Here is a 19,602-nt window from a genome sequence, read left to right as displayed (position 1 = left end):
ATCTGAGTAGATGTGAAATCTTTAATTGTCATAATGTAGAGAAACAAATATATCAAATAACAAGTATATTTTTTTAAAAAGACACATTGCCTAAGGAGAAATTATGTTGCAGTTCAGTAGGTAAAATAGCCTTTCTAGTTCTTGATTAGGCAAGCATAACTTCTTGAAAATGAAGTCCAAATGTTAAATCTCATTCCTCTGTCACTGAAATACATTCTCCAAGGAATCCTTTTCTGATCACTCTACTGTAATTAGGCTTAAGAGGCACTGTAGAGAATTGAAACATGCTCTACTTTGTAAGCAAGTAACAATGGGATAAATTATTTCTTCCTTGAAAATAGACTGAAATCACTTTCAGTCTGATCTCTGTAATCTGATAACTCCTAATAATGTGAACATAAAGTCATTAGGCGCCAAAAAGAAATGTGATGTGTGTGTTTGAGCATGATCTGGATAGCTGGAGTAAACACACACTGACATCAGGGAAGCTAAGGCCATCAGACTATGTCGGGTTTAAGTGGAATCCAGAAGGGAGGCGTGTGCTGGTGAGAGTAAATCAAGTTTTGTTTTGGTGTTCACATGGTAGCCCTCCCCTCCCCCATGCCTGGTTACAGTATATAAATCAAGCCACAGCTGACAGTGATTTGCTTTCTTTATCCTCAAAAGGTCTTTGACTGAGTGTCTGTTTTGGCCTTACTTCCTTGCTCTTCATCACAGTGACTTTTTATAATTCCCACAACAGCATTAATTCCAGTTTTGTTTTCTTTCATTTTTCCTTTTTTTTATGTATACAGTATCACAAAAGAGTCTTTTATTACATAATTACAAATTATATACAGTTACCCTTATATGCTTCATGAAAGCCATGAAAGCAATTTACTTAAAGAAAAGGGACTATTTAGAACTTGAGGCCAGAGAGCACAGTTTATCTTATTTACAGTTTGTCTGAAAGTTTGAGATTTAAGTTACTATCATACCACATGTGGTAATCCTATAAAGTACTACATATTTTTATTTATAGGTAAGGAAATAAAGCAAAATCCTACCCCTTTCGTTGTGTTATCTTGCATTATTTACTCTGTGATAAATGACATTGCCTCTTGGGTATGAGTTTTGCAGTGAAAGGCCCTATTGTAGCATGTATTTACACTGTGTGTGTGTGTGTGTGTGTGTGTGTGTGTGTGTGTGTGTGTGTACTCTGGAGCATGCTAGAATTACTGTTCTGGGGGGAATTTGAATTCTGTTTTTAGACAGGTAAGATAAATAGTTTTATGTTGTTTTAACATTTTTTTAACTCAAAAGAAAAGAAGGAAGGATCAAATGGGAAAAGCTTAAAGTTAAAAATGGTAGAAACCAAATAAAATGCCCAAAAGCATATCCAAATATTTAAATTATGTCAGTGATCATTTTTCTTGGCCTGATAGGGCTATTTTTGAATGGTTTCAGCTTTAAGATTTTCCTGCTCCCCTCTTGCCTCATTCCCTGTCCCCTCTCCCCTGTCCCTTCTCTCCTCAGCATAGGCTGGCCTCAAACATCTCCCAGGTGTTATACTAACATGTCCAGCTTAAAGTATAAACTCAGTATCATTTTGCCTTAGGCAACAGTTGCTCCAGTAAGTAACAGTTCTTAAAGTTTCTTTTGGAGTACCTTTAGATTTACTAAAAGGTTGCAATGAAGATGATTGAGAGAGGGTGTGGGGAGGGAAAGGGAGACAAAAACATGAGAAGGGGTATCAATATGTGAGAAGTAATGTATCCACTACCTGACTAACCCTCTATATATTACCAGACAATAAAATACAGTTTTTTTTAAAAGTTGCAATTATGGAATAGGGAGCTTCCATATACCCAACTTGTCCCCAGCTTCATATTTAACACAATTATGGTATATTAAATAAAAAATAATGTTATACAATGTTATTAGCTAAAGTATTCCACTATTGCCTCCCATTTTTTTCCTTTTTGCTTCAGAATCACATTTAGGATTATACATTTCATTTTAGGGGACATCCTCTAGACTCTAGCTGAAACAGTTTTTCATATTTTACTTGTTGTTTGTAGCCTTGAACTTTTGAAAAGTACTAGTCATATGTTTTATGGGATGTCCTTCAGTGTGAAATTTCCTAAAACTTTCTAATGTGTGCACTGAGATTATCGGTTTGGGAAATACTATAAGGATCTTGACAATATGGGGAAAGTTGTGTCTGTTAGATTTCTCTAAATTTAGTGTTTCCTTTTCTATTCTTTATTTTTTGGAAGCAAGGCGCTAAGGAGAGCCTATACCTGGTGAGAAATAAGCTCTACTTGTTAGAAGAGACATTATTATCTGGAATTCTTCTGAAAGAATTTTTGCCCCCCATTTGTTTATATATAGATTAGTCTTACATATTGTATTTCTTGGCTTCTAATCAACTACTGTCTTATTTTATTTGCGTGCTCAGATTGCTTCAGTCATTATAAGCTTTTTCAGATTGGTTTCTGAGTCCATTGAGATGTTCAATGTCCCACTCCTTCCTTCTCTCTCATTCTCTTGGACACTTTTTGCTCAAGGCTAGAGCTCTGGTATTTGAGCTACAGCACCACTTCCAGCTTTTTCTATGTAAGTGGTACAGAGGAATCAAACCTGGGTCTTCGTGCATGTTAGGCAAGCACCAAACTCCCGGCCTGGACTTCTGATTTCTTCTAATTCTGAAATTATTTTTACTGAAGTTCACAGCAGTAGGCTATGTTTCTATGACTATGTGCATTTGAATATCAGATGAATTATATCTAGAAGCAGTGTATCTCTGCAGTTAGACTGATTGTCATTAAGAAACTTTGATGAGATATGTTATATTAATAAATTGCTTTGTTAAATGGCAAACCCTTTGTACAGCTAGTTAACGATAATAAAACAATATCAAAAAGAGTATTTGATGGATAATAAAGAATAAATGCATTTGAAATAGAGAAAGGTATTCTCTGGTAAACTAATTTGTAGAATCAAATAATTTAGTAATTCACAGTTTGCTTAATGCTTTAGAATAAGCATGCATGTGTTTTCTCCTTTTCCTTACTTACAAGAAAAAAAAATCACATGGCATAAAGAGGCATCTGAGAAAATAATGAGATGTCTAGAGGAAGATGTTTGTTAAGCAATGACTTTCTACTAGAATATAGAAAGTATGCAAGCCACATCAGTTCTATAAGCAAGGAGATATAAAAATCACAAATTCCTTCAGATATCAATCTCACTGGTATTTATTATACCTTTCCATGTAAAAGGTACTTCATTTAACATGGTCCTGAACCCAGGAATGAATCAGGAGTCTCAAAGAGTTTATGGGGCAATGGAGGATGAAGATAGCTATGAAACAAGGCAGGGTAAGCTAAGGGTCATAAAAGTGAAACATATTTCTTTGTGGCTTTAAAGTAGAGTGAAATTGTACTTGAGCATGTCTCTCTTCAGAGGCTATTTCAGGTTGGGTGACTGAAAATAGCAGAGCAGTTCCTTTTCTGAGTTATAACTTTACTATTTGGTCCTCTCCACCCCTTATAAATGTTGCTATATGTTAATCCTTTTGAAGCTATTTAATGGTGTTACTGAGATACTCACTTAAGCATTTAATATTCATGCTACCTAGCACACTATTTTAGAAGCTGTAATGGTTAGCCACTGGAAACTAACCATTGGTTTTTGGAAATGGGGGAGGACTTTTATATGTTACGGCTTGTGACAGAAAATGGAAAAATGCTTCAGTAAGACAGGCTGGCATTTTGAATTAGAGCACAATAATAGCCAAAAGTGCTGAAGTCAACAGACTTCTTAGAAATATGGTTACCATTTGCTGAGAGAGGTCTTTCAAAGTAGCCACAGACACGTGTTTATAACCACAGTCAGTTCAGTTTTTCCCTAAATGTGGGACTATGACCTCAGTTGACGCCAGTGAGAGCTATGTACTTCCAAAGAAAAGAGATTTAGGTCATCCACAAATCCAAGACAAGTAGGAAATAGATGAATAAGCAACAAATTATAATAGACTTACGTGTTGCACATAATTTAGGTTGCAGGACTTACAAAGGTGACATTGCTCTCTTGAATCTTCTGGGACTAGTTTTACAAGTCCTCCCCCCCAAGCAATCACAAGAATAATTATTAGTCTATCCAACCTGAAGAAAATTAGAAGAAAAAATAAGGATATGGAAGTGTTTCAGAGGTTACTTTTCACTTGTAACTTGGACAGTGTAAACAAAATGGCCTGGAGATCCAGAAATGCATCATCAAATGAGAAAATTTCTGCAAAAACAAAACTGAATGAGCTTGGGCAAATTGTTTGCCAGTCCTGGGGACTCAACTCAGGCACTGAACACTGTCCTTGGGCTTTTCCTCAAGGCCAGTGCTCTACCGCTTGAGCTACAGCACCACTTCCAGCTTTTCTATGTATATGAGATGAAGGAATCAAATCTGGGTCTTCGTGCATGCTAGGTAAGCACTCTACTAGTAGGCCAAACTCCTGGCCCCTGGGCCTCATTCTTTTCGATACTAAAACTAAAGGTTTGGATGGTGTAAGCCCTGAATTTTCCAGTCTCAATGTTCGGTGAAATAAAATGTAGTAAAAATAATAAGTAAGGGGTGGAAATGTAGCTAAGTGGTAAAACATGTGAGAAACACTGAGTTTGATCCCCAGTATGACAAAAGTAAAGAAAAGAAAGGAGAAGGGAGAGAGGGAGAAGTAGGTAAGAGAGCCCACATACAGTTTTTGCTTGAAAAGATAGGTATTGATATTGAAAATAGCATAGAATTGTTGAGTAACAGAAAATGTTGACAAGAAGAAAGTACCAGTTGAAACAAGGTTCCAAAGTACAATACATTGATGGAGATAGTTGGGAGGACAATGTTTTTTTTTAACCTATCTTTGTTGTTTCCTTCCCTGAGGGGGCAATAATTAGTGTTATACTCCTGGTTGTAGGTGTTTGCTTTGTTTGATACATTTTGGGGGCTTGTTCTGTTCATTTCATCTCTTCTTTGCTTGTCTCCAGCACTCCTGACCACATAGAGTCATTTTTTGTTGTTTCAGTCCTTAAGTCCTATCCAGGGAGCTCACCACCTTTTCTTGAAACTTCGGACTGATGAGTGTTGTTGGTCAGTGGACTCTTCAGGGTGACCATGTGGGTAAACCTGTTTAGGGATTTAATTTCCAGCTATCTTTGGCCTTCATAGCAAGTCATCCATAATCATGATGATCTTTCCGTCTCCCTTTGCTATGCTACTGTATTGCTAATTTTTGTTCCAGAATTTTGGCAGAAGAATGCTATTTGTGGCTTTTTTAAGACCCAAAAATTGGGATTCAGAGGGATAGAATTAACTTTATTGAGAATTAACTTTGTTTTCTCGAAAATTAGCAGAAGACAGTAGTTACAGAGACCTGAAAATACCTTGAGGTATGATTGAGTTTCAGAGATTCAAATCATCCCAGTAAAGGGCCCAAGTAATGGGCTGTAAAAGAGTTACCAGTCATGGAATTGGAAAGTTAAAAGAAAACACTCAGGTGGCCTCTGTGAAAAATGTACTTAATCTACTGAAGAGAACCAGAGTTACAAGTTCAGGTGACAAGCATTTAAGCATTAAAAATACACATTAAACTCACTAGCTTACTTCTATACCTGTAACCCCTGTGTCCATCACCTTGACAATAAAGTTAAATTAAAGAAATTAAAAATAAAAAAAAAAAACCACACACTAAAGCTGGGCCTAGTGGTGTGTGTCTGTAGTTCTGCCATGTTGGAGACTGAGATAGGATTCCTATATTTGAGGAATCCTGAGCAACATAAGGAAACCCTGTTTCTTAGAAAACACAAAAACAAAGACACAAGCCAAAACAACATAATATAATTTGGGAGCAGCAGTCGTTAGCCACTAGAAAGCTAACAGGTTTTAATGACAATGGTTTTGGTATCAGAATTGAAAGGACATGCTGAGGCAGTACTCCAGCATTATTTTCTGTGAATACAGGCAATAGTTGCTCAAAGTGCTCTATAGAATAAATTATACAAATTTTCAGAAATAAACATGAGACACTATTAAAGATGGATGATAATGTAGTTATGTCTATACTGATATAAATGCAAACAGTTTTTATTCAAATGATGATAGACAACCATTCAAGTATGTTATCTCTGTGTCTCTGTATCTGTCTCTATCACATTCTACCTATGTCTCTACTTTTAGAGCTTACTGTTTTTTTTTTTGTAAGAATCCAACAGCAAAATACTGTATGTTAACAGCTTCAAACATCATTGTTCCTCATTACATAAGTGAAGTCAAAGGTTATTGTTCATTAGTAATTACATCAAGGAACTCTCATGCAGAATTTAGTACATTCTAGTTACTCTTTTTTTTTGCCATTCTTGGGGCTTGTGCTCAGGGCCTGAGCACTGGTTGTTGGGCTTTCTCAAGTCTAGTGCTCTGCCACTTGAGCCACAGTTCCACTTCTGGCCTCTTCTGAATATGTGGTACTGAGGAATTGAACCCCAGTCTTCGTGCATGCTAGGCAAGCACTCTACCACTAGGCCAAACTCCTGGCTCTAGTTAATCATTTTTATGACCAAGAGAAATATCAGTTTCTCAATAAATAAATCTTAAATTATTCTTTGCATAATTTGTCTTTACTACTATTGCATTTAAACTCTTTACCACATACAGTTTTGTGGTGAAGAAAATAGGGGTCAGGAAAATATTTTGAGTGACAATTCAAGAGAGCACTTCAGCTTGCTCATGGAAGGAGAATAGGATTTGACAAGTAGATATGGACTGTGGGAGCCAGGAATGGTGTCAGGTTTAGGATGGCAGTGTCTTGATCAGGTCATCTGGTTAAAGGTTAGGGATACAAAGACAGTATCTTCCTCAAACTGGAAAAAATAGTTTTGATCCAGATTGTACAAGACTTCAAGAAGTCAATTTTTCTTTTTTGGTACCAGTCCTTGAGCTTTTTCACTCAAGGCTAGTGTTCTACCACTTGAGCCACAGCTCTACTTCTGACTTTTTCTTTAGAGATAAGAGTCCCACAGACTTTTCTGCCCTGGCTGACATTGAACTGCACTCCTTAGATTTCAGCCTCTTGATTAGCTAGGATTACATGTATGAGCCACCAGTGTCTTGCCACATTTTTTTTATTAGCTTATTTCCATTATGTGAGTTATATGTGTAGTGGTGTCACTGCTAGACCTGCACACATACACTAGATTCCAATCCATTTCAACCCCTATATCACACTGCCTGAACTCTAAGAAATACCATCTCCAACGGGTTTCCTTGTTGTTTTTGTTTTTGAAAATAATCTGTTGGATAATATTCAATCCTTGTTGTTTTTGTTTTTGAAAATAATCCGTTGGATAATATTCAATCAATCTTTCTTTCTTTTTGGTCGGTCGTGAGTCTTGAACTCTGAGCCTGGGCACTGTCCCTGAACTCTTCTTAAGCCTACTGCCCTACCCCTTGAGCCACAGTGCCACTTCCAGTTTTCTGGTGGTTAATTGGAGATAAGAGTCTCATGGACTTTTAGTGCGTGGGCTGGCTTTGAACAGAGATCCTCAGATGTCATCCTCCTGAGTAGCTAGGATTACAGGCCTGAGCCACCTCCTCTGGCTTCAATCTTTTTTTATTCTCCCTGACTGCTCCTGCGTGTGTACTCACTTCCTACTAGTCCCCACCCACTCCCAGTCTATTTCTCTTCCTTCCGTCCCGCTATTGATCATTACCTTTTGTTGATTTCTATATGCTACTCTTATATGTACTTGTAGTATATTTCCTTTTTTATTATTATTATTGTTATTGTAAAGGTGATGTCTTGCAAAGTATTTCATGGTTGTTCACCAGGAAGCCACAGTTTTTGAGATGAAGTGGGAATTTGATGAGGAAATCGCCTGTGGAGTTGTAGGAACTAAAAATTCTGTTGGGTTGGTTGGATTCTGGGAGGAGGGGAGATAAAAATATCTGATAGAGACAGTCAAAAGGGAAGTAAGGAGTTAAGCAGAACTAGAGGAGAAGGGTTCCATTAAAAAGTCAAGCAATGTTTTTCAGTTAGAACACCTGATATTAAGGAATACAAAAGACATTTTAAATATACCTATTTTGTCAGGTTGTTAATTTCTTTTCTCTTGCCATATCTTTTTCATTTTAGCTAAAAGAAAAAAAGAGGAACAAGATAGACTTTTTTTTTTATCAGGACCTGAACTAATTTCAAATACTTTTTCTTTAAGCTGTAGTGCTATTATGTAATAAGAATACATTTGATTCAGAACTTTTATGAAGAACTTGTACATTTTATTACAACATCTGTTTCTAAATTTTAATCTCTTTCCTTCCTTTTATAGGTATTTGCATACTTTTTTTTCCAAATGAGAAGACCTTTTGTTTGCCACAAGAAAGCTATTATCCAGAATGTTAATGGATTTTCAGCTATTAAGATGTAATGATATACCTTGAGTATTTAACTATAAATTTGAAAAATCTCCATGAACAATCTCAAAGGAATACTTAGAATGCACTCTTGGTAAATTGGCTCATTTTTCCCGTAATTTACTGGAAGTGCTGATATGAGAGCAATGGTAATGTGAAAAGTACATTAATCCCTGGAGCTACATTGTATGTATTAAATTATTACTCTCAAAGAATAAAATGTATGGGCCATTTAGCCCTCATTCACACTTGTTACTTAGAATCACAGTGGAGAAACAATCACTTATCTTTTGATGCACAAAATTAGAAATGATACATTTAATGTCTTTTAAAACAAGAGGCATAGTGATGCTAGATTACAATTTTGCATAACAATTGCGCTCTTCCAAAACAAGGACTGTTCTAGTTAGGAGCATGATTTTCTGGTTTTATGGAAGTCTATTTCATTCTATTGGTAATTGAAGTATTTTTAGAATCCTATAGTGCAGCTTTCTTTCATGTCAGTCAAAAAGATTAGTGTGCCTTTTAGCCATGGGTATCTCCTACACTGGGGGATGATTAAGGATGGTAGTCAACTTATAGCAGTAGCTGCAGTTGCAGGAGCATTTAGGATTGTATTTGGAATTTTATCTAATTGTATTTTTTTTCTTTACCAGGGGAATGAAAGTTATGGAAACAAAACTTGTGACATCATCAGGTTTTGTTTTGTTTTGGTTTTTTGTAAGCAGCCATTTCTGAAGCAATAAAGCAAGTAGGAAGCCCCATCTACGATTTCAGCAAAATTCTTAAACAAGGAGCCACATGATGGATATAAAGCTGGACCCTTCCCAAGATGATCTGCCTCTCATGGCCAACACCAACCACATACTTGTGAAACACTATGTGCTAGATTTAGATGTCGATTTTGAATGTCAAGTCATTGAGGGCACTATAGTGCTTTTCTTTGAGGATGGAAACAGATTGAAGCAATGGAGTAGTTCCTCTAAGGAAACCTGTCAAATGGAGCCAAATGAAGCCTGCACATTAAGGACATCTGAACCCTGCCATATTCCTGTGACAAATGCAAGGTCCTCCTCATCTAAAATGGAATATAATAATTTTGCAATCTGTGGTAAAGGTGATAGAGATATTTCTGATAAAGATGGTAACCATGACAACCAGGGACAGGTTTCTGGGATCTCTATCTCGAAATATTGCCGTGACACAGAGACTCATGGGAGAGAGGAATTTTTGCTAGTGTTGGACTGCTGTGATTTATCTGTGTTAAAGGTCGAGGAGGTGGATGTTGCTGCTGTGCCAGGTATTGAAAAATTTACAAGGTCTCCCAAGCTCACGGTTATTTCTGAGGAACTCAGGAATGAGATGGTTCGTGAGCTGGTGGCTCTGCCTGCAGATCATTGGAGGGAGCAGTTAGATTATTTTGCTCGCTGCAGCCAGGCTCCTAGCTGTGGTGAACTCTTCTTTGACACTGACAATTGGAGTTTACGGATCAGGAAGACAGGAGCTCAGACAGCTACCGACTTTCCTCATGCCATCAGGATATGGTACAAAACCAAACCCGAGGGGCGATCAGTTACTTGGACCTCAGACCAGTGTGGCAGGTAGGTTATCTGAGTGCTCCACAGCCCCACTAGTCTTAGACTTGAATGCTTTCAGATAAGGGGCCCAGTCTATGGAGATGCTCCTGTTTATTCTGTGGCATTATCCAGAGAACCTCAAATCCTTAGGCCCTCAGAAAGGAAGAGAAATTCCCAGGCATGCTTTACCTTTAATAGGATTACCTAGTGTAAGTCAGGATGAAAAGATTACTTGATTAAGCTGCTGTATTTGAGTTAGTAGATTGAAAAGCAAGTTTAATGATGAAATCCAGAACCTGGTTCTTGGTTGAGATCACTGCTAGTGATTTCCAGTTTTATTAGTGAGAGTGATATGTTTCTGAGCAAATACTTTCTTTAAATTTCTTTATAGCCTGTGCCCCTTCCCCCCTGCTTTTTGTTATAGGGCTTGAACTTTGGGCCTGGGCACTGTCTCTAAGCTCTTTGGCTCAAGGCTAGTGCTATACCACTTTGAGCCACAGCACTACTTCCTTCATGGCCCCTTTGAGAGAATAAATTGTTGTGAAGTTGGGTAGGTATGAAACAGGGCAAAGTGTGGTCAAATAAGGTCAGCTCTGCTTTGTGATTGTATTTGTCTTCCAGTTGATATACTTCCATGTGTGTGTGTGTGTGTGTGTGTTTTACACACACACACACACACATATATATATACAGTAAATCCAAAGAGATCTGTTTCTGAGGAATGAAATAATTGTCTACTGAGACTGTACACTGCTTTCTTGGCTGTGATTCTTGGCATATGGTCTTAGAGAAGGCCCCAATTTTTACTCTGTGGAGGAGTTGAGACATTGTTTCCTAGGGGAGCCACTTGTCCTCTGTATTGTTCTTCCTCAGAAAGCTGTCCAGTTTTGTAGAATTTGAGACTTTCTAAATCAAACTACCAGTTCTTAATTATTTAGCCTATTTGTCTATGCTAATATGCTGCAAGTCACTACTGTGATAATTATAACACCTGGGTGAAAATGTTGACCTCTGTTGGCTGCTTTTGCAGCACTGGACTTCTTTAATTCCTTATGTCTCCTCTCTTCCTTAACCCATCCCTTTAAAACCTGTTAATAGTGTTCTTTTTGTTGTTTATGTTAAGCAAAACTTTGACCCTGAGCTCTAATTATCCCAATCTTTGCCTCTAATCTTCTCTCCTGCCCTGGTTTTCAGCCCTCTTAGAGTGAGTTCTTTTCCTTTTTTCTGCTAGGGATTGAGGCAGTCTTTAGGAAGTTGCAGGGTTGGTATAAATTCACATCTATACAAAAGCTTCACAGTTTATTTCTAGAATAATTTATTGAATATTTGAAGACTGAGGAAAAGAACCAGGCGTTCTTATTGTATCTGTTTTAAATGATTAAAAATAAAATTTGCAGCAAGATTTACCCACATAGTATCTCTGGATATTTAATTAGGAAATTGTAGTTTTATCCTTCTAGATATTTTATTTCTGAACTAGAATAATGGAGGAGACAGTTTTTGGAAGCAATATTAATGGTTCAAACCTGATTTTCTCTCCTGTAAGTGCCTACTACAAAGAAAGGCATTAGATTTCTGAATTAAATTACATGTAAAAGTATTGAGTAGAAATGATGTATAGATAAATGCTGGTATCTATAAAGAAACTAAAGAAGTTCTTGGGCACAATTTTCTCCTCCAGAGGTTGATATTATGAACTTATTCTTGATGTATCTTTTTTAGATGGTTCAATAAAATGCTTGATCACAGAAGAAGTTGATATTTTACTTTTGGAAATTTGTATTAGTGTTTCACTGTCATTGATACAGTATTAAGTGAATAATAAATGTTAATTTTAAAAGAATACTAGAAAGATGCTTTCTTCCCTCCCCACTTGTCTGGTAGGAAACAAGTTTATTATAATTAAGATAATCTTCCATACTGACCTGTGTACTTGCATGTCCAGGTATCTGTGTGGATATTTTAAGAACATTAACTAAAGTTTACATCCTTATGTAATGTGAGTGAAAAATAGTCAGATTCATACTACTTTGTGAATATCATTGTGTGAAATTACAAAATTTCACAATTGTGTGAAAAATTTAATGAGAGCCTATTTTCTATATGGTACAGAGTTCTGCACTTATGACAACTGAAATAGCTGTTATTTATTTACCCTTGAATGGAAGAATACTAATGTAAATTTATGGCCTGAGTGGGAAACTTTTTATCTCTCTTTATGGTAGGAAAATTAAAGTGACAGAAAGTTCCTAGGAAAGTGTATGGCTTAATCATGTAAGAGAGTAACTTTTCATCATTATCATGTGATATCTATTGTATACAAACTTTTCAAGGACATTAAAAAAATTAATGAATTATACTAGCTTTCAATAAATTCCTAATTTAAAAGTGAAGTTATGGCCAGGAGCATTGACTAGTGGTAGAGTGCTTGCCTAGCATGCACAAAGCCCTGGGTTCAATTCCTCAGTACCACATACACAGAAAAAGCTGGAAGTGGTGCTGTGGCTGAAATGTTAGAGAAAAAAAACTCAGGAACAATGCCCAGCCCCAGAGTTCAAGCCCCATGACTGACAAAAAAAGAAAAAAGAAAAAAAATGAAACAAATATTTTCGATTATAAGTATACAGTCGTTTAGGAGGTTAGCTGATCCCAGGATGAAATACAAAATGACTAACCAGACAAAAAATGAAGAACCAGACATCAGACTGTTCAACAGACTGTACAATGAAGATGGAATAGGTTGAAGAACCAGAAATACAGAGCCAAGAGACTTGATTACTAGTTTCACCTATGCTGCTACATAGCTGAGTAATTTTATACCAGTTGATTTATATCTTGGAGCTTTATTTCCTTGTATAAATTAAGTAGATTCCATGAAAGAGTCTTAACATGATTTCTGCATATACTACTTTGTAGCTACAAAGGAGTTTCAGGAGAAAAATACTATCTTTGCTTTTTTTTTTTTTTGGCCATTCCAGGAGCTTGAACTCAGGGCATGAGCACTGTCCTTGGGCTTTCTCAAGAACTCTACCACTTGAGCCACAGCACCACTAGCTTTTTCTATGTATGTGATACTGAGGAATCAAACCCAAGTCTTTGTGCGTGCTAGGCAAGCACTCTATCACTAGGCCAAATTCCTGTCTTCTGTCTTTGTTTTTATTACCAGTTTGCTTGTTTTATACAAAGAAAACAACTCCTTGATAAAATTCATCTTAGTGATTTTCTGACTTAGAGGCACTTGTGTTCCCATACATTCCAAGTAGCCTTCTGTTTGGAACTTCTGTCTCATCTGTTGATGAACAATGGTTTTCATAATGGAGGCCTGAAATGGAATGATAGTAAGGAGAGAGAGAGAGAGAGAGAGAGAGAGAGAGAGAGAGAGAGAGAGAGAGAGAGAGAGAGAGAATGAGAATATGAATCACAGTCAGTGGAGTTACTGTCCTAGTAATACTAGCTCTTGGTTTTACTGGCATAATAAAGCAGAGGTTTGCTCACTCTGATGTTAGAGACTATAATCTGGTTTAATGAAAACCTGGTATTCCTCTGCAGGCTCATCACCTTCCCACTTCTGGTAGTGTGCTCACCATTTCTGAACTTGGACCTATCAAAGGCTTGAAAAGAATAACTTGATGGAATGTAGTGGAATTTACAACCTTTTAAAACTGGAAAATAACCCTCTTTTTTGCCCAGATTCTGGAAAGACAAATATACAGTAGTCAACTGGAGAAAGAAAATACATGGTTTGAATCAATATTCTTCCAGTTCTTCTTTGCGGGTAGCTTCTTAAGATGAGTGGATATCCACATGTAGAAGACTGAAACTAGATGCTATATTTCACCCTGTATAAAAATCAGCTTGAAAGATCAAAGGCCTCAGTGTGAGACCTGAGACTTGGAAACTACTGCAGTAGTGGCAAAATAATGCAAAAGTAAAAAGCATTCTGAATAGGACTCCAGTTCTTGCTCAGGAAATGTTAAAATTGACTAATGGGATCACATCAAATTGAAAACCTATATAAATCAGAAATGGGGCTTGGCTCAAGGGGTAGGGTGGTAGCCTTGAGCTGAAGAGCTCAGGGACAATGCTCAGGCCAGGAGTTCAAGCCCCATGACCCACCAAAAAAAAAAAAACCCAACAAAACAACCTATATAACATTAAAAACAAACAGACATCAAAGAAACAAATAATTAATAATTAGGCAAATGAACACACATTCCTTGAAGAAGTACAAATGGCCAAATAATGTCTGACATCTTTGTCTATAAAGAAAATGTAAGTCAAACTGACATTAAAATTTAATTTCATCCTAGTCCAAATCACTACTATTAAGAAAACATCAACAGCTAGAATATGATGGCTTAAACCTAGAATCCCAGCTACTTGTGGGGCAGAGATGAAGGAATCAGTTTGAGGCAATTCAATTCAATTCTCAAGTCTTTATCTCATTGGCTGGGTTTGGTAGTAAGCACCTGTTATCCCATCTTCAGTGGGAAAAAAAATATGTGGTGCAATGGTGTGTGCCTGTTTTCCCCAGTGACACAGGAAACAAAAGTAGAATTATAGCTCAGTGTGACCCTTCCACAAAAGCAAAACCTTACCCACAAAATAACCAATGGAAAGGAGAAGCTCAAGGAAGGTGTAGATCAAGTAGTACAATGCCTGCCTAGTAAGCACAAACCCCTAAATTCAGACCCCAAAATGCTCAAAACCAAAAACAATTACAAAAAGCAAGTAGCAACAAATACAAAGATGGGCAGGGTGGGACCCTTAAATATTGTTGGTGGGAATGTAAATTAGTTCAGCCACTGTGCAAGTCAGTATGGAGGTTTCTCCCATATACTCCTAGATATGCATCCTTAGAAATATGTCAGTGTAACTGGATGTGGTGGCTCATGCCTGTAATCTTAGCTACTCTGGAGCCTGAGATCTGAGGATCACAGTTCAAAGCCAACCCCAGGCACTCTTATCTCCAATTAACCACTTGAAAATGGGAAGTGGCACTGTGGCTCCAGGGGTAGGGCAGTAGCTCTCAGCTGGAGAGCTCAGGGACAGTGACCAGGCTCAGAGTTCAAGCCCCACGACCCCTCCCCCCAAAAAAAAGAAAGAAAAAAAATGTATTTCTTGACTATTGTTAATAGTCAAGATACAGAATCAGCCTAAGTACACAACAACTCTAAATGGCTATAGAAAATATGGTATATATACATACAGAGTATTATTCAGCAATAAATAAGAATGAAATGTCATTTTCAGGAAAATTGATGAAATGTAAGCAAAATAAGCCAGACTTAGACAAATTTCACATGGTTTCTTTCATATTTAGAGTCTGGACAAAAAAAGTAAGGTTAATATGAAAGGGAAAGGTGAAGGACAGAGTATATTGGAGGAGGTATGATCAAGTATATTGTATGCCAGTATGGAGATAGAGTAATAAAAACCCATTAATATTGTAAAAGAAAGGGAGAGGGAATTGGAAGGACTTGGAAAGGTTGAATATGATCAAAACACATTATATGCTCTTAAGGAAATATAATGTGATCTTGTTGAACAATTAATATATGGTAATACAATTTGAGGTGTGCACACATGTGTTTGCACACATGTACACACACAGGTGATAAGCCAATCAGCTCCTTACCTTGGAAGACTGTATTAGTGTGTCTTGTCCCTTAGACATTCTTTTATGGCAGCAAGCCATTGTCCTACATATCAACCTCTGTCTTCTGTTTTGCTCTTCTTTCTGATTTTCATTGACCTTTCATTGCATCAATATGTGGTTAACCTGGACTTCCCTAAGAGGTCTCCCAGGCAGGTCCATCTTCCAGGGCCTGTGAGCATGGGCCCTAGTGACAGGACAGTTTCCTTTGCATGCCAGAGAAAAATTATTCAGGCTTGAAATAATGGAGTTATAGATATTAGAAAATTTCAGGATGGCTCCTGTACATCTATCCCATAGGCATCCTAGCAGCATAGCCAAGGGGCAAGGTTATACATGTCAAATAAACACACAGCAGCATTGAGTTCAGTGATTACACCAAGCCTGATTATAAATTCATATTGATTTTCCTCCCTTCTGAGTGAGGGGTCAGGGAACAAGGAACCAGCCTTCCATATACGATAGTTCTCATTTGCATGCGCTCATGATTAGAGCTTTCTTTACTCTTAAATCACTACATAGGGAATGTGATTACATGACCCTGTATTTGCCCAGCCTCCATGTTCTGGAAGATGCCCCAAATTTATCTGGAGGATTTATCTGGAGGATAATATGTTTATTCCTGTTAAAATAGAGTTACTTACCCTTATAAACTTTTCTGAGTATGTGAGACATACATAAAAATACCAGGTTGTGAAAGTGAAAGGTCATGGGCTATTGAGAATCCAAGTCTGGCACTTGAGTAGATTAGTAGGTTGTAGTGCTTCTCAGCTAAGAAAGAGGAAAAGATAGAAGTTAGGGGCCTATCTCAAGTAGAAGAGCATCTACCTGGTAAGTGTGGGGTCCTGAGTTCAACCCCAATACTGCCAGAAAAGGAGGTGAGGGTTAGGAGAAAAAAAAATAAAGCTACTTTCAAAAAGATGTGCCTAAAATCTTCTATGAAAATAGTGTGAGAACATTCCAAAAACGGAATGAATCATATTAGATTTGGTATATGTATAGGTGTGGCTTTCCAGATCGATAGCTTGATCCATTTACACTTTCAGTTACAGCTCTACATACCAAGTAGAAAACCAAAAAGAAGACACATTTTACTGTCTTAATAGCATCGATGGTTCAGCCATGTAAAGAGAAAGGTAAGAATAGAGATTTGTAAGGACACTACTGGGGCCCTTGAACACAAGCGCTTCCTGAAGACCTGGTCTAGTAACTAACCTCTTTAGTAAAAGAGTTCATACATAGAAATGGCAGAAAGAGCCTTCCAGAAGATGACAGAAAGAATCAGGACAAAGTATCTAGGAACAGTGAAGGGACATAATACAGAATTGGGAAAGAAAAGATGGGGACAATTTTTTTTTTTTTTTTTTTTGCCAATCCTGGGGCTTGAACTTGGGGCCTGGGCACTGTTCTTGGATATTTTTTTGCTCAAGACTAGTGCTCTGCCATTGAACCACAATGCCAGTTACAGCTTTTTCTGTGTATGTGGTACTGAGGAATCAAACCCAAGATTTCGTTCTTGTTAGGCAAGCACTCTACCACTAGGCCACACTCCTTGCCCCCACTATATTTTTTAATTCAATCAATTATGAATTTCTCCTCTGGATTGTTGGAATCCTGATTTGGATCTATATAGAATGCCACTGTTTACTACTTCATAAAACCATAATTTCTAATTTTCTGAGTTTGATTTTGATATGCCCCATTGTTGGGTATTATACTTGGAATAGAAAATACAGTCTCAGTGTCCACAAAGTTGACCTCTGCTGGATGATGTATAAGTGAGCCCTTTATAGACAGATGGTACCCTTTGCCTTCTCGTTTGTCTCATCCTGGGTTTCTGTTCTTGTGTCCCAGAAACTTCAGCGATTTTTTTTTATATCATCCTACATAGCAAGTTACTAAATGAAAGAAAGTTGAAAGAAAAAAATAGCCAATAATTATTGTCTCACATGGTTTCTGAGAGCAGGAATTTTGGAGCAGCTTGGCTGGGAGCTCTGTCCTCAGAATCTTCTCAAGTGTAGTCAATCTACTGGTCCAGCAAGCATCTCAAGGCTTGACTGGAGGTAGAAAATCCTCTTCCCCATTTACTTGTGCAGTTGTGGCAGGCTCAGCTTCTCACTCTCTGTTATCACAGTCTCCATTCCTCACTACTAGGCCTCCCCCTAGGCTGCCTGTGTGTCACGATGCCCCGGAGCAAAAGCTCAGAAGCAGAGTGAGGAAAGTAGAAAGTCACTAAACTTCTTTGCACTCTCATCTCAGAAGTGACACCCACCATGTCTTCCATATCCCCTTGGACACAGAGATCAACCCAACACAGCATAGAATGGACTATATAATTATAATGATGTGAGCAGCAGGAGGTCACTAGGGGACCAGCTTTGAACTAGCTACGTCAAAGAAGCCTTTTTTTTGTTGTTTTTTAATGCCAGTACTGGAGCTTGAACTCAGGGCCCAACTGCTATCCCTTAGTTTTTCTGCTCAAGGCTAGCATTAAATCACTTGAGTCACAGCTCCACTTCTAGCTTTTTGGTGGTCAATTGGAGATAAGAATGTCACAGATTCCCTACCTGATCTGGCTTTTACCCCAATCCTCTGATCTCTAGGAGGAAGAGTATAGGTGTGAGCCATTAATACCTGGCAAGAAGTCATCTTTTTCTTTTTCCTATTCTCCAGAAAATCACTTATGAAATCCTTCTAATTCTGTCTCGTAGGGTCTCTTGAGTATGAGCTAATGAGTTATGCAGGGAAGAACCATGGAGGCTGAGGGAGGAAGCCTTGGGGACCCTATACCTAAGGCCACAATGGAGTACATAATGATATACTGACATAGCTCCAAGCCTGCCTTGGAGGGAGCAAAAGAACAACATTTTGGCAGGCTTGTCATTTGACTGTGTAAGGGAGGGAAACCTCATCACACCAGTGCCACCTGAGGCAGATGAGGTGCTACATTCACAGACATTATCAGAAGCATCCTAAGCACTAAAATGCAGGTTGCAATCAGCCCTTGTACATGAAGCAGACGTCTTAGAACTCTAGGGCCTTACGCTTCCCTGTAATATCATAAGCAGATTAAACTTCTCAAGTGTATTAGATTGGAAATGGCTTCCTGGAGCTCTTGAACAAGAAAACTTGGAGATATTTTCTTTTTCTATGAGAAAGGAAACATCTTTCCTCAGCATCTGCCATTGTTCAGGGAAAACAAAAGTCATCTTGCCATTTGGCCAGTAGGAATACCTGCTCTTTTCCTTCTTGGGACTCTCCTTCAAGATGGGCTTTTTTTAAAATAATGAAACATCTACTAGGTAGAAATTTTCTGAGAGCAATTTGAGCTGTTGTAGGATCCCTTGCTTTACCACCATCCCTGCAACCATGGCTGAGCCTTGATAGTTTGTTTCTTAGACAGTGAACCCAGGTTAAGTCAGTTAGCCAAGGATTCATGGGGAACTTGAAATTGATTGGTTGGAAGTATGGGCCTTGTATGCAGTTTTTCTCTTTATTTATGCATCTATTAACTTGAGATACAGAGCCATAGACCTATGACTAGAATAGATAATAATTGTTACCTCCTTCCTTCCCCCATTTTATTGTGACACAGAAAGCTAAATAGGTTTCTCTCAAAGTCATCAAATAAGTTGGCAGGCCTGCTAGGGCTAATGTATCCTGACTTTTTAATTTTTCTTTCTCTTATCAAACCCGTGAGATATTATGATATATATGTTTGTAGGGTCAATGTACTGCAACTATGTTTATCTTAAGATCTACTTTCTGTGCTTGCTGTGGTCTCTGGATCTTCAAGGGATTTTTATTTCTCAGGCTCTCTTCTGTTGGCTTCTAGCTAGGTTGGGCTGAAGAGGAGTACTGGAGGAAAAGTTGAAAGCAGGAGCTGGCGAGAAACTTTGTCTACTTCCTTTGGAAGTTTGAGGACAGCAGTCT

General features: G+C 37.8%; 1 protein-coding gene across 7 annotated transcripts in view; it reads left to right on the top strand.

Annotated features, from left to right (window-relative positions):
* Nucleotides 1–19,602, top strand: part of Aopep (aminopeptidase O (putative)) — a 336,146-nt gene that overhangs the window by 21,646 nt on the left and 294,898 nt on the right. For 3 of the 7 annotated variants that reach the window (XM_090329500.1, XM_090329503.1, XM_090329498.1), the window contains one exon: nucleotides 9,093–10,037. The exons of 1 other annotated variant lie outside the window; for it this stretch is intronic. In XM_090329500.1, the coding sequence (XP_090185626.1) occupies nucleotides 9,238–10,037 (800 nt within the window). In that variant the 5' untranslated portion in view covers nucleotides 9,093–9,237. 3 more of the 7 variants (XM_090329499.1, XM_090329501.1, XM_090329502.1) reach the window with 3 other exon arrangements.

The sequence above is a fragment of the Megascapheus bottae genome, chromosome 3 (assembly GCF_031878675.1).
Source record: "Megascapheus bottae isolate mThoBot1 chromosome 3, mThoBot2.hap1, whole genome shotgun sequence".
NCBI classification, from domain to species: Eukaryota; Metazoa; Chordata; class Mammalia; order Rodentia; family Geomyidae; genus Megascapheus; species Megascapheus bottae.
This window is presented reverse-complemented; position numbering and strand designations above follow the sequence as displayed.